At 36.9% G+C, this 15,075-nt stretch overlaps 1 protein-coding gene across 1 annotated transcript in view; it reads right to left on the reverse strand.

The window, feature by feature from the left end:
• KHDRBS2 (KH RNA binding domain containing, signal transduction associated 2) overlaps positions 1–11,421 on the reverse strand; it is a 542,738-nt gene extending 531,317 nt beyond the window's left edge. Inside the window, exon 1 of the mRNA XM_054569540.1 lies at positions 11,289–11,421. Within this exon, the coding sequence (XP_054425515.1) occupies positions 11,289–11,379 (91 nt within the window). The 5' untranslated portion in view covers positions 11,380–11,421. The remainder of the gene's footprint in view (positions 1–11,288) is intronic.
• Between the last annotated feature and the right edge of the window lie 3,654 nt (positions 11,422–15,075).

Genomic DNA, 15,075 nt, shown 5'->3' on the forward strand with positions numbered 1-15,075 from the left:
TAATTCTTGTCTCAAAAACTGACACCACCATTAAACCAATTACCAAGAGCATTCTAGACAAGAGCCTTCACTAGCCTTTATTTTTCATCCTCACTATCCAATATTTTTTTATATTTCACTTGATAAATTTCTATTATCTCTCTCTACTTCTTCCCATCTGTACTCTCATTATTTAAATTCACATCACCACAAATTCTCTCCTGGATTGCTAGCCATCTGATGGTCTGCTCAGGTCTTATCACCTGTCAAATCCTTCCCCCGCAGGGCAGCTACACTATGCTTTAAATGAAATTCTGGTATCAAATTGCCCCCTTTTAAAACCTTTAAAGGATTTATCATTGCTTTTGGCATAAAATTCAAACTTTTTAACACAGTTAACAAGATATATATGGTAAGCATCTACCATTCTCTTTAGACCCACTTACTGTTGATGCTTTCTCTTTTACTGTATTTTTCAAACATCCTTTACCTTTTGGGTTCCTGGACCAAAGTGTCTGGGGATTCTCAAACAATGGGAAGCAATTCTGAGACACCAGCAGATTGTCCAAGAAATCAACTGAATTCTGATACTATCTAACCAGAGATGACATAAGATTCCACAGGTTAAGGATTCGGTCCTACAAGCCTGCCCCCGTGACCCACTATAGAAGCCAGTTGCAAGCCAAGGTTATCATCTGTGCTTCTGACTAACCGGCTAAAATTTGGCATTCCAAAACACCTTCTTTTTCGCAAGTCCAAGTTTTTACCTGAAATTCTAAGCGAGTGGCCATTAAACTAGAGGTCCTACAATCTCTTCCTAGGGTTTCATTAATTTGCTAGAGCTGCTCACAGAACTCACAGAAACATTTTATTAGATTACCAGTTCATTACAAAGGATGTATCTCAGTAACACACAGATGAAAGAAATGCATGAGGTGGAGGGTGGGGGGAAACACAGAGCTTCCATGCTCTGTGCTTTCAACCCTTCCCAAAACTCCATGTGTTCTGCCACCTGGGAAGAACCCAGCCCTTTGGGTCTTCATAGGGTTCTTCATTATGTAGGCACGCTTGATTAAGCCATTTGGCAACTGGCGGTTGATTCATCCTCCAGCCTCTCTCCCCTTCCTGGAGGTTCGGGGAGTGGGATTGAAAGTTACAATCCTCTAGTTGCATGGCTGGTTCTAATGGCAACCAGCCCCAATCCTTAGGCGGGGTATAAAAGGCACGTCATTAATATAAAAAGACACCCAGAACCTAGGAAGCTCCAAGGGTTGTAGGGGTTCTGTGCGAGAAACAGGGAAGGAGACCAAAAATATATTTCTTATTATAAATCACAATATCACACTTAACTTCCACCTACTTAAATAAATGTTCTCTTTCTTTTCAGGCTTTAGAGAGGTTATTTGCTGTATCCATGTATAATTCTCCTTAATTACAGCCCTTCTTCACTGATTCATGGCCATATCCCACTTTCTCGTTAGACCTCAACGAACATGCCCCTTACTGTTGAAGCTTTCCATAATCTTTGTAGAGTGTTTTAGGTGCCCTACCTGGGACTCCTAAAAATTTTCCTTATTACTGCATTTTGCAGATCCTATGAAAATTGTTTATTTAATTAACTCCTTTCCCCTCCTCCCCAACCAAAATACAGCGTCCAGAAGAAGTAACACCTGCTCGAGTTTGGTTCATAGGGTGATAATAAGGGTCTAATAATTTATAGTTTTAATTGGAACATTTCACCTAAAATGTCCTATGGTGTGCTTGAGTGTGAGATTGTTATATTATAGAATTACATGCTTATGATTTTGTAATAAAAGATTCTGTATTAAAAAGGGGTGTTATTTGTGCTGGACCCTCTAAAACTCTCAGCAATACAGAGCACAGGTATTAAGAACTAACTGAACCAAGTCTGTACTGTTTCTCATTGACTACCTATGTCTAGCACATGCTTAACACACACACACACACACACACACACACACCCCTTTTACTCATTTGACTCAAAGAGAAACCATTTGGCTTACTGAAACACATTCCAAATACTTACCATTTCATATAATTCCACTAAATGGCTTTTAATTATCACACTGCTTTATTCCACCAGATTTTCCTTATACGGATGTGATATAATTTCAAATCTTGCACTAATTTCAGAATACTAGCTTAATGCATAGCCATCTATCTTCCTGAAGTCCATTCCAAAACAGTATCATTTAATAAAAGGCCATCTGCCCTCAGCACACCAAATGTTCTCTCATCGCCACACAATTCCTTAAAGGCCCCCTCTTCCAACAGACCTTGGAAAGACAAAAAGGCAGCTTCTAGTTGTTGCATTCCAAAAGAGTAACTTACAGATTCTCTGAAGATAGGGATGCTCTTTAATTCAAATCACTTAAATTTCCATTTATAATATTTACATGCCTAAACATGTAGTAAGTAATGCATTCCATTATGTAGTCATTCATCTACCGTCTTGTATTATACAATGAGTATATTGTTGCATATAAATCGAATTTCTAAAATAAAATGAAATTCCTTAAATTTCTGGAGAAAATTACTTTAAAGGAAACACTAGACTGCAGTAACAGGTATTTAACTCTTCTAAAAGCTTCTTCTAAGCAAGATCATGGTTGTGTCCTTAAACAAGTAAGCTTCTTCAATATTTTTTAATTTTTAATGTTTAATGGTTGCTCTTTGACACCTTCATGTTGGACATTTACCTAACATCTAATTTATTGCTTAAAAAAATCCAAATTGATTATGCAATCCTCCAATCTGCCTCTTTTTTCTTTTCTCCCATAAAACAGATACAACATTAGCTGCCTTTTTAGGTACAATGTAAGGACCTGAGCCAGAATGTACATATTCACCTAAAGTAGTTATTACTTTATAAAGTAATCCCTTTTAGGGTGACCTAAAAAGTCATCCTTTTCTTCTAAAAATTAAAAAAGTTTTCTCCCTCATCATCGTCACTGAACTTCTGTCATAGGGGCCTCCTTTCCTGAACTGGAGTCAGGATGCACCATTTTCTGATATACAATTCTATGAACCTACAAAACAACCTACACTCTAGAGAAAACACATCCATTCTGCTTTTCTATTAGAAAAGTAAAATCTAATTTTTAATGTTCTAAATAAAATGGGCATCAATTGTGCCATTTCTGATAACAGTGTAATAATACTGACTAATGTGTTTCAAAGTTATTCACTCTTAAAACCTCAAAACCTGAAGATGTCATTTGAATCAAGCCATGTTGCCGAGTTCTGGTTCTGACCACATGTGAAATCTGCTCACTTTCCAATTTTAAACAAAACCAACAAGACTTAAGACACAAAAGGGGGACATATAGTTGCTTTTTCTTCCTAGAAGAATGTAGTAAATATAAGCGGTTCTCTAAAAAAAAAAAAGAAGAAGAAGAAGAAGAAGAAGAAGAAAAATGCCTCAGCAAATCATCCAAGTTCTCCAATCCCTTTTCAAATAAAAGCAAAGCAAAGCAAAGGAAAACCTGGAATGTTCCTTGCCATCTAATCACCAAGCTCCCTTAGAAACAAGTCAATATAAGACATACCTGGAAGTTAAGCTCTCTTCATAATCCTTAACCCAATTTTCTACTTAGGTAAATTTCCCTATTGAAATATACTTGCCTTTTATTTAGTATACTTACTTCAGAATATTGTATAGTAATTTGTCTAATACTTGTGTTCAGGAACGTATTTGGGAAGTTAATGGTAACAACCATGTTCATCTCCTAAACCTACTTTGCATATTAGTATCTAGCTTTCCTTCAAAGCCTGAATCAAGCAGTGTCTCCTCCACAGAAGCAGTGTGGTATAATGGTTACCCACGGCCTCTGGGGGAGAAAGCACGGTTTCAGCTTTATAATTCATTTGCTCTGTGTCATGAGACAAATTAACTTCTTCAAAATTCTTAATTTTCTCATTTGTCAAACAAAGATAATGCTAATAACTACCTCATTGGACTGGTGGATGGATTAAGTATAGTAATGTATGCAAAGCATCTAGTACAGTGCATGACAAAGAGTAATTTCCCAATGAATCTTGACTATAATGAAAACAATGATGACGATGATTAAGAATCTATGATTACAATGACCAACAAGAATCACAACGTCCTCTGAATTCCCAGGAAATCTTTGATGTATAAAATCTAGCAGATCTTCCCATAGAGTGTTATTTTTATCACATGCATACTGTTGAATCCTCTAGATTATTTAGAAACTAATATATAAAATATCTAATACCTCCTCACATACCAAAAGCACATATTTCAGACAGGTGTTACCAAAGCACATTCAAGGGCATGTATGCTATAGTCAAATACAGTGCAGTCCTAGCCCATCAATATTTATCTCCCAAACTGTACCTAAAGTACGAGGATAGTAGATGGGCCTAAACATTTGTCATTTGGGTGTTCTTGAATGTTATCTCTCTCTGCAACAAAATCATTTTGAAAGTAGCATTCATGAGGCAAGTGTAAGTGATGAAGGATATGCTACAAAAGACTTCTTTCCCGCAATAATTACTAATGATAGAACAATGATGCTTAGTTAAGACTTAAAGTTTTTAACAATAAAACATCAATCATTTCAGGATTCTCCACTTGAGAAAGAGAAGTCATACAACAACATGGGTATTTGTGAAGATTAATTTGGATGATCAGCTATTACCTACTACTCATTTTTTTAAAATCTATTTCTACACCATGCTTATTTTAATGAAATTCACTGCTTTTATAAGAAAAAGGATCACATTTCAATCTATGACTACATTAAATCTTGCATTGCTATAGCTTTAAAAAACAAAGCTGGCATAAGAATATAATGCCAATTAAGATACATTTTTATAATATATATTCAGACAAAAAAGATCAAATCAGGTGTTCAAACAAATAAGGGCATAAGAAAAGCTGGTGACACAAGAGACTTATTTCCATGGGTTTCTGAAAACTACCTGTAAAATTTCCTTCCCTTCAAAGCTCCCGTGGGAACAAAAAGCTTCAATGTAAATTGTACACATCAACAGAAACTAGAAATAATAATCAGACCTCACTTTGTTCCCTCCCTCAGTTACCATATTACAAAGTCTCTTTGAAATTGGATAATTAAAATGAAAAAACAGGTGCCCAATAACATAGATTTATCCTAGTTATGCTCACTCTTACATATCTAGTTAATGAAATATTATTGTACAAGGCCTAGCATACAGTCACAAGAAAATGTCATAAAGAAATAAATTAAGATACAGAAATAAATGGGATGGGGATATTATGATCAATAAACCACAGATTGAAAAGAAGACGACAGGCTAACTGGCTATCACAAGATCCAAGAACAGCATGGCAATGGTTTCCCTAGTTTTTTTCTTGTGTCTCATATATGCCAAAGTGGGCACTGGAACAGCTGACAATCCAGAAACATCAATAGAAGCAGACAAGAAAGTAAACAAAAGCCTCGACGAAAGCCTGCTCCCTCTGTCCGAAGGACTAGAAAAAGGACAATCTAGCAAAGCAGAAAACATTTAGTAACAAACGTCCTTCTCCAGCTAAACAACACAGGAAAAACAAAACAAAATAAAGAGCGTCTTATGCTCACCCCTGTCAAGAAAAGTCAAACAGGGAGCCTAGGCTTCCAACCTCACCCAGCTGTAAAGAGGCACCCTTTCCCCCTCTGGGTGGAATCAGAGAAGACTGAATGGGGAATAGGGACTTTCATTTCCAATCACAGTAAGGAGGTCTCCTTCAGTCTTAATAGAGGCCATGTGGAGATCCTGGACTTGCATTCTTAGGAACAGGAACAAGTCACTCTTCTCCCTCCAAGCCAGGGGGGTATCAGAAGTCTCATTCCTGCTGGAACTTTGAGCTGGCTCCAGCAGGAATGAGCCCTCCCACTCTTCTTGGCATCCCTAGAGGCCAGGTAGGGAGAAGTAACAATGTGTCAATAGATACCTGGAGGGGCACCTGGATTTGCTCCACCTGAAAGTATCAAAGTGGTGCCTCCTCTCCCTCTGCCCGTGGTGGCAGAGGTGGTCTGCAAAAGGAGATAAGTGTGACATGGTCACACTTAATTTTGAATGACTCACTCTGACAGCATAGTGTGTGTTCAGGCAGAGAGAAAGCCAAAAAAAAAAAAAAAAAGAGAGAAGATCAACAGTGGAAAATGCAGCCAAGAGACCTGATGAGAGGTCAGAAAAAATTTCCTGGAGTTGGCAATTAGGAGATGATTCTGTCACTAGGACCACTAGTTTTCTGATAGGGAAGTCATGCAGAAGAGTTTTGAAGAGGTAAATTGAGAAACGAGGCAGTTTAGTATAGACTGATATTATCAAAAGTAGAAAGAGGATAAATGTCCAAAAAAGATTGTTTTTATTATTTTTGGCAAGTGAAATAAGAATTCTATTTTTTAAATTATTCAGATTGGAACATGTTTTCAGACTGCTACAAAGAAAGAGTGGACAGGAAGGAAGAAGTTGAAGATACAAAAGAAAAGTTGTAACTATAGAACAAGTCCGGAGAAGATGATGAGCATTGAAGTTAAGGATATGGGTGAACGAGTCAGCCTTGAACAAAAAAGAAACATTTTATCTTCTGAGAATGAAAGACAGTAGAAAAGATTATGGAAGTTTTTAGACAATAGGAGGTTCAAGAGCATCAGGAAGTATATATCCTTTTTCCCCAAGAAAAGAGAGGATGAAAACAGCTACCAGGAGGGAAGGACAGACAGATTTATGAAGAGGCCTCAGGAGGTTTAGAATTACCCTTAAAGACACAGGCCCAGAGTTAATCAAACTCAAGTAAAACAATGACAAGTAACCATTGACTCAGAGAACATAATATTTTAAAAACCCTCATTGGAATCATTTTTCATAAGATAATTTATTTATACTTTGGTTTATGAGTTCAAATTCCACTCAGCAGTAATTCAAAAGTAAGGCAGTGTTTATTTTCTTACAAAATCAAGCTTCAAGCTGAGGTCAAGTCCACAATGCCATTAAGGTATTAAGGAAAATCTTGAAAGCATCATCTCATATTTGTATAATTTCTGCTTATGCTTTTCTTATATATGAACAAAAAATTCTATTTACATTTATATAAAATACTGCCTATATTGACACAAACAGCATTTTTTAACCTTTAAAGAACCATGCCTGGTAGATGTTACTTTTCCAGTTTTACAGATGGAGAAACTGAGAATCAGAGGAAATTTCATAGTAGGCAGAAGTGTCCCCAATCTATGCCACGCGTTTTGTTTGCATAAGCAAAATTTTCTATGATATTGTAAATGTGTCTTAATTGTAGATCAAAGTTAAACCTTGAATTTAGTTTATCTGCCACTTTTTGTTTTTTCCTTAAGAAACATGAACAGATTATCCCAAATATATCAAGAGGAAGAAAAAAGGAATTACATTAGTCAAAGAAAAAGCAACAGGAATACTATTTTTTATCAGAAGTTGATTTCAGACATACCAATACCTTTAATTCACTTAAGGATTCACCATGCTTCATGGAAAATATTTTAAGGAACACAATTTAAATTAAAAAAATGATCCTTACTGAGACACTAAATGTAATTAAGTCACTACAAATAAGTATTTGTAATAAACGTTAATCCCCATTTCTTGTGTGGTTTTAAAAACTCATCTATATCTGCAGCATAGAAGCCAGTCCAAGATAGACGGCCAAGCTTTTCACTGAAATCTGAAAATAGCACCTAGAGGTTTTTTGTTGTTGTTGTTTTTTAACATTTATACTGTTGGTATATTTATTTGGCAATACTTGACTTCATCCTATAAGTCAACCAAAACAATGATGAATCTACCAATATATTCGTGAAGAGTTCAGGTTAGGAAGTCTTGTCAACCCAAAACAGTCTCAACTGGACAAGAATTTATTAATCCTCCTAAAGATATGGAATCACCATAATTGAATCTATGAACTTGAACAGGTCTATGTCTGTCAGCAGACAGGCATGCTTGACTGAAAACAAGAATATTTCCATGCATATATATTTTTAGCTCCAAGCCTTCATAATAGTTCAATTGACTTAAGAACATAAATCTGTCCTCAGCGGCCAAAATAATGTATATGCCACAAATTATATTATACTGCCATAAATGTATTATTAATCATTAATCTAGGAAGAAATTTTAAAAGGTTTCAAAAATGTTCACCCATTGATTTTGGTGTTCTGAATACATAAACGCCATTCCTTTGCATCAGCAGTAGTCCTAGACTTAATTAGAATGACAAAGAAACATATTCATCATCTAGTCCAACTCCTTAACTTGAGAGACAAGGAAACTAAGCCCAGGGCAGGGAAGCTTACCAAGATTCAGTTTAGGCAAAAGTGGAATTAAAATCCAGGTATCTGGATTCACAGTTTAGTGCACTTCCCAGAAGTAGCAGAGATATAAATAACCTCATCTAATTTCATCTGGCAAGCAAATTCAGAGGCTGAGAGGAACTTTTAGGATCTTGCTGAGTTTGCTGTTTTATCATATTCAAAAGCACCATCCATAACAAATAATAAACAATAGTATAATCACAGGAAAATCTTTATTTTAATTAATCAAACATATTATAAACACTCTTCAAACTGTATTATTCAAGATCTTTTCTAAGTAAAAGTCATACACAAAATATTAGGGCCTTTCTATCAGCTTTCTTAAAATCATACATACTGAAAACGGCAGAAACAAGTGAAGTAAAACAAATCACAACAAAAATGAAAAAATAACTAAAAAACTAGTACTTTAAACCTCAGGGCCTTCAATTTTAAATATAACAGTCAATATTGAGCACTAATTTGCATTTATCACCAATCAAAACAGCAAAATAAATCATTGTGAAAGCTCACTGGCTTATATCACTACCCCTATAGATACTAGCTTCTGGAAAAAATCTTTCCAAAGAACTGAATCATCTGGATCATTTTTATTACTCACTCAGTCTTGAGACTGTCTGCACCGTACTGACTGAAATGTACTTCAGTGTGCATCTTCCTTCCAAATGAATATCTATGTCAGGTTTATTTATAGCCACTGCCTTCAATCAGAGCATTTCCAGGTATGAGAAATAAAATAATCTCAACAATATTCTCCTAGAGAGATCCAAATCAAACCTGAAAATCTTGGCAAATGGCCTTTTTAAAAAATAATGAAAGATCTATAATGTAAAGTGTACATTAACATTATCAAAGATTCAAAAGCACACATACCTTATACTTTTTAATAAGCCCCTATAAAGAGCCTTAAGTGTCATTAGAGAATTAATTTAAACCTTATGTATCTTTTGCACATCTCTTTATAAACTCCAAGATTATTATAATCGTCTATTTCATTCTCTTTTACTCATTGTGATTTCTCTGAAATTTGGACATCTCTCTTTGTTTCTTACTTAGATGCTTTTTTCTCTATTTAGGAGCTATTTCGTCCTAAGGCTTTACAAAAGCAGGACATACTTCCCCCTACTGGGAAAAAAATAAATTACAAGGAACATCTGAGCGTGTTGCTAAGTATCAAGAAATCTAGTTCCTGGGAAAGATAAAATGTTAAGGAACCAAATGCATAGACTGCTCTGTTTCATCAGCCACAGAATACCTAGTACTCTCTTAAGAGCTTCTCATATGCATTTCCTTAGCTTGGCAGTTTTCAAAAGTACACTAACTCTCATTAGTGAAGGATGAATAATTGAGCTTGCTGTCCCAAAGAGAGCACCAATGAGCAAGCAGGTCACAGAAAATGATCAATTTGTAATTTTTTTTAATTTTAAAGATATTATCAGCTAAATAAAGACACTTCTGGAAAAATATATTGTGTAAAAAACTTTGAAGGCTTTGTTGCATTTTTAATTATTATGAACAATCCTAAGCACTTAATAACTCATTCATTTTCAATACTCCTCATTTTATGTAGCTACCTTTGTTTTTAATAGAGTTTAACTTTTTAATTGACTTTACTTTTCAACTTTAATTTCTATTTTTTTAAATCAGTAACCAAAAAAGTAGTAAGCATAATTGCATTTCACTTTCTCAAATCCTCTCCAAGACCAACTTGTTCCCTGAAAAACAGCTCAGTTGTTTCACAAACTCAATATTTTGATAACAAATCTTTTCTTAACTGTTTAGTATGCAAGAATGGAAAACACACCTTACACTTTATTGTTATTATAAATAATCCATCAATAAAATATTTAAATCAACTTAGTGCTCTTTTTAATCACACATGGAGGACCAGAATTTTTCCTTCCATGCACAACTAAGTCGCAAAAAAGAAAACATTTCTCTTAATGCTGAAGGGCTGAGAAAGAGGCAGTTGTCACTTTCAGTTTTACTATAGATAAGTCTATAACAACCTCAGCTACAAAATTGCATTATAGTCAATTTAACGATGAAGAAATTCATTATTAATGAAACACTCACCAAAAAAAAAGTCTAAAGTTGTTTTTTAAAAGGCATGTGTAGATTACCACAAATACTATATCGTTAGCAGTTAGAAAGCTTTAAGACAGATGGAATAATTTTGGTTAATATTTCTGCCATAAAGTTTGTGTGTGTGTGTGTGTGTGTGTTTAAACAACCTTTCAGAGGCACGCAAAAGGCAAGACATATATGTTCTAGGAATTAAATCTCCTTTAACATTACAGGTACACAACAGAAAATGCACACTTGGTAAAACAGCTGATGAATTGTCGAGTGTTCCCAGGGACCAGTAACTTGCAGAGTAAACCAATTATCACACTTCAAATACATTGATAAGCACTTTAGCCTCTGCCACATTCACAAACACAAAAGAACATGATAGTTTAATCTAGGTTGATTCTAAGACTTTTCATAGGAAAGACTGTAATTAGACTAACGGGTATCAACATCAATTCCCATATGCAGCAAAAAAAAAAAAAAAAAAAAATGCTGCTATATAACAAGAGGCTCTTTGAACACTACACTGATTACCATTTACTTCCAAACTGATTTCTCTTCCCTCTGTGAAGTGAAAATATCCCTGTAAACCGCGTTACACTTTTTGGTTTCTGTACCAGTGATCCTAACAGGTCACATCACCACTGCCTTTAGATCGCCAAGCTTTAGTCTTTCCCAAATTAAAACGCAGAGAAGGAGGATTGCTGCCCGCCCTGAGAATGGGCTCTGTCCGCCCCGAGCTCTGAAGCCAGCATCTTCAGGGTGACAGTTTCTGCGAAGGAGACAGGCGTCCCTCCCCAACTTCACTCTCCTAACCCAGACGCGGGTGAGATGGGCGGCCAGAGGTCTGTGCCCATCTGCGGGGACAAGTCCTACCTTCCGCCAAAAGGCGCGATGCATGCACAAAAGATGGATCCAGGCTATCTTTCTCTGCCATCAGCTCAGGCAAATATTTCTCCTCTTCCATAGCGCGGACTTCGGACAGTCCACCGGGGAAGCGCAAGGTTCCGCTCGCTCGGACGCAGGGTCGCGGGGCAGCGCCTGCTGCCGCGCTGCTCCGCCTACGCCGCGGCGAGAAGATCTCCGCGCGTCCTCACTGGTCCATGCACCGAGCACCTGCGATTCCCGCCGTCGGGCTGCGCGGCCCAGCGCCCACACCTGCCCGTCCCTTCCGTCGTCCCTCGCTAGCGCCGAGCCCCGCTCACACAAGCAGCCTTAACTGGGGAGGCGGGAACAGGATACGTCCCACCTCTGCCCACCATTCATTGGTGGTGTGCCATGAGAGGCGGGGCCTTCGCGAAGACTGTGGGCCCTCATTGGGCCAGGCCGCAAGTCGGATAGCCTGACTGGCAGGAAACAGCTGCAGAGGGGAGGGGAGCGCAGAAGGTGCAAACGCTTTCTTCTTGCTGCTCAAGCCTTCCCTGGTTATTAGGCATGCCCAGTTGTGTGGAGCTCTGGGTCCTCAGCTGAAGTGCGGAGCCGGGAGAGAGCGAGAGAAGCACCAGTTAAACAGAGAAGCTGGGGTCCAAGACGGCAGGCAAGATGGGGATGAGGAGTGAGTGGCTGAGGGGTGGAAAAACACTAGGGAAGTCTCCGGGAGGTAGATGGAACTTCACCTGCTTCCCTAAGGCACAGGTGTCTCTTCTCTTGCGGCTCAGAATCACTCCAGTGTACAGGAATCAGCAGCGCACCCGGTCTGAAAACATAATGAAGGCTGCATGTGATCGGCGACTCGTGTTTCCAATGAGACTGACCTACATCTCGGGGACGCTGTAGGATGTTCATTGATAAACAAATAAAGAGGCTCCAGGGCGATATTGTTATACAGCAACACGCTTCTAGCGTACAATCACTGGGGCATTGACTTAGTTCTGATTTCTCTCCCATGTCTTCGTCCCCAGTCCCTATCTATGGGACAGGTTCAAAAAAAGGGGTTGTATTTTAAAACTAGAAAGCAACACAATCAATTAGCCATAATTTGTGAAGAAATTGGGAAAACGTGGAAGAAGGAAGAGACTAGAAAATAGATAACTACAGTTGCTCTAATTTCGCCCTTTCTCCTTATTTTAGATGTGACAGCCTCTTTCACCAGGTGCTGTTGCTGAGTTACTTTTTATCTATCCCACCTCTATTTAAGGACAGTTAAACCCTGGTGGTATCACCATTGGGGCCTGAAACTGCAGCTTGAATGCTTCAGATACTACAAAACAATTTTTCCTCTGTCTCTTTTCATAAACAGTCATTTTTCTGCCTCTCCTCTGCCCAAAGAATGGGGGCTAATTTTCCTACAAATAAAGCGTGATGAAACTTTTCCACCTTCTCTTACTGCATTCAAATATTTTCTTTCTTTATTTTTCAAGATAAGGTTGGGAGATTACCTTTTATTTATATTATGTGTTATAATTTTAACCTGAGTTCACACCATTATGTCAATTTTCACTCTGAAGAACATGGTGCAAGCATTACTTTATCTGTTTTAAAGGTATGGAAACTAAGGCAGAGACAGAGTTCAGTGATCCAGAAGTAACAAATATGACCTTTTTTGACACCAGCCATTGTTTATCCTATCTGGAAACTGAGTGTATGCTAACATGATGCCAATGGTAAGGAAATATGTGACTAACAGATGCGATAAGACTGTTAAAAGTTCATCAGATAAGCTGTGAGAACCATGACTCATTGATAATTTTGGTTTTTTTGGCAGTAGGAATGCTACCAGTCTTCAGAGAGGTAGCCAGCTAGCTATAGTAATAGAGGGTGAATAAGATGCCAACCACAGCTAATAAATTGCAAACATTTTGAATGAATGTAAGTTAGAAAAAGTATTGTGCAGTAATTATAATCGCGTTTTGCTTTGCAGAGTACCAATAGCTTAAAAGCATATGGTACTGCTGATGGGGACATGAATAGACCCAGTTTCACGAATCAAAAAGATGCAGCTACTGTTGTTATATCCAGCAATAGCAATTACATTATCCATTCACAGTCCTCTTTTCCATGATTAAAGGTGCATTAAGAAGATACCATGGAGAGCAGTCCAAGGGTTGACTTTATTATACAATGTCTCTGGATATCCAAGTCATTATACATATGATAAGCTAGCTGACTATTATTTTCCTAGTTATTATCAAGAAAGAGTTATGATTTTATTTTCTTAGGGAAACTCTTAACAAATGCTTAAAATGCATTTTAACAGGAGAAATATATTTTCAGACAGGATATGGTTGAGAAAGGCAAACTCTCCAAGTGTTCCACACACACACACACACACACACACACATATCTCTAACATCAGATCCATTTGTTTTTAATAGATGACTCTATGTTACTGTGTTCTCTACCTATTTCACATATAAATATTTCACAGGTACCCTAATTTTAGAATGGATATTCTTAGAGCAATGCAAACATTGTATAAACATAAATGTAAATAAATTGAGAGCCACCTATAGATGACTATCGAATAGAAAATATCATATATCTATCCATAAATAAATTATAACTACTGGTAAGCCCACCTCTTCTAATGGTGTAAATAACTTAACCATAATCACTACTGAATTGATTTGTATATCTTTAAGATTTATTTAATTTTAACCATGAGTTCTAGTCCTGAAAGTTTTTTAAAGAAAGGTATTTCATTTAGTGCACTATTATTTCAATAATGGGCTATTATGGGAAATTTTGCACCAACTGTATTTGTTTTTGAAGGATGAGTAAGGCATGCATTATAGAATGTGTTCTGTAGCTAATGCACAAACTGCATTCAATACATTCAAAAACCCTTATTAGAAAAGACAAGCAAAAGGGCACTTAATCAGGCTTATCTTTGGACTCTAGTAAAAAATACCAACCTGTATCATTAGTAATATACACAGTTTCCACCTCAGAGTTCTCATCAACTGCAGGTACACTAACCTGCTAGCAATTACTCCACAGATTTGGTAGAACCCACTTACAATAAGAACAATGGGTTAATAAAATTATAGCTGCCCAATAATTTATAAACTCCAAGGATTCAGTAGAACCTACTCACAAAAAAACCCATGGGTTAATAAAACCAGAGTAGCCCAATCATTTATATTAAGCTTTCTAATGCCTTGGACAGAGTATAATAAAGCACCAAAAATAGTGAATGACTGATTTTCATCTACTGAAGAGCCTGGCAGAGTCCATTACATAGAAGGTGCTGTTTTAATATTCCCATTTATTTTAGTTTCACTAACTAAACTAGTGAAATAAGTTCCAGTTTCTTTTATAACTTTCATGATATATTTTAGTGTTGCAAGTAAGAAAGAAGGGAATGGGGACTTGGCTGTGCCGACAACCAATAGCAGCAATAGCAAGTGCAATGAGAAATCTCTCATAGGTAATATGTTCAGAGCCAAAATTTATGCTTTAATGTTAATATGCCATAGCACGAAATGAATATTCATCACTCAGAGCTGGCCTATATATACACAGGAAAAAAGTGTTTACTGATTGGAAATTTAAAATTATCATATTGAATTTTAGCAGATGCAAATGTATAATTTAAGAATAGCAGATGAGAGAGAGAAAGGACTGATAATTGTTGAGAACCTACTATTGTGTTTGGAATATTGCCATTCTAAATCTTTATAAACATAGGAAGGAAGGCCAAGATAGAAGCTGATGTTAGTTC

This window comes from Pteronotus mesoamericanus, unplaced genomic scaffold (assembly GCF_021234165.1).
Source record: "Pteronotus mesoamericanus isolate MK-2021 breed Mesoamerican mustached bat unplaced genomic scaffold, CSHL_Meso_final contig_20, whole genome shotgun sequence".
NCBI lineage: Eukaryota > Metazoa > Chordata > Mammalia > Chiroptera > Mormoopidae > Pteronotus > Pteronotus mesoamericanus.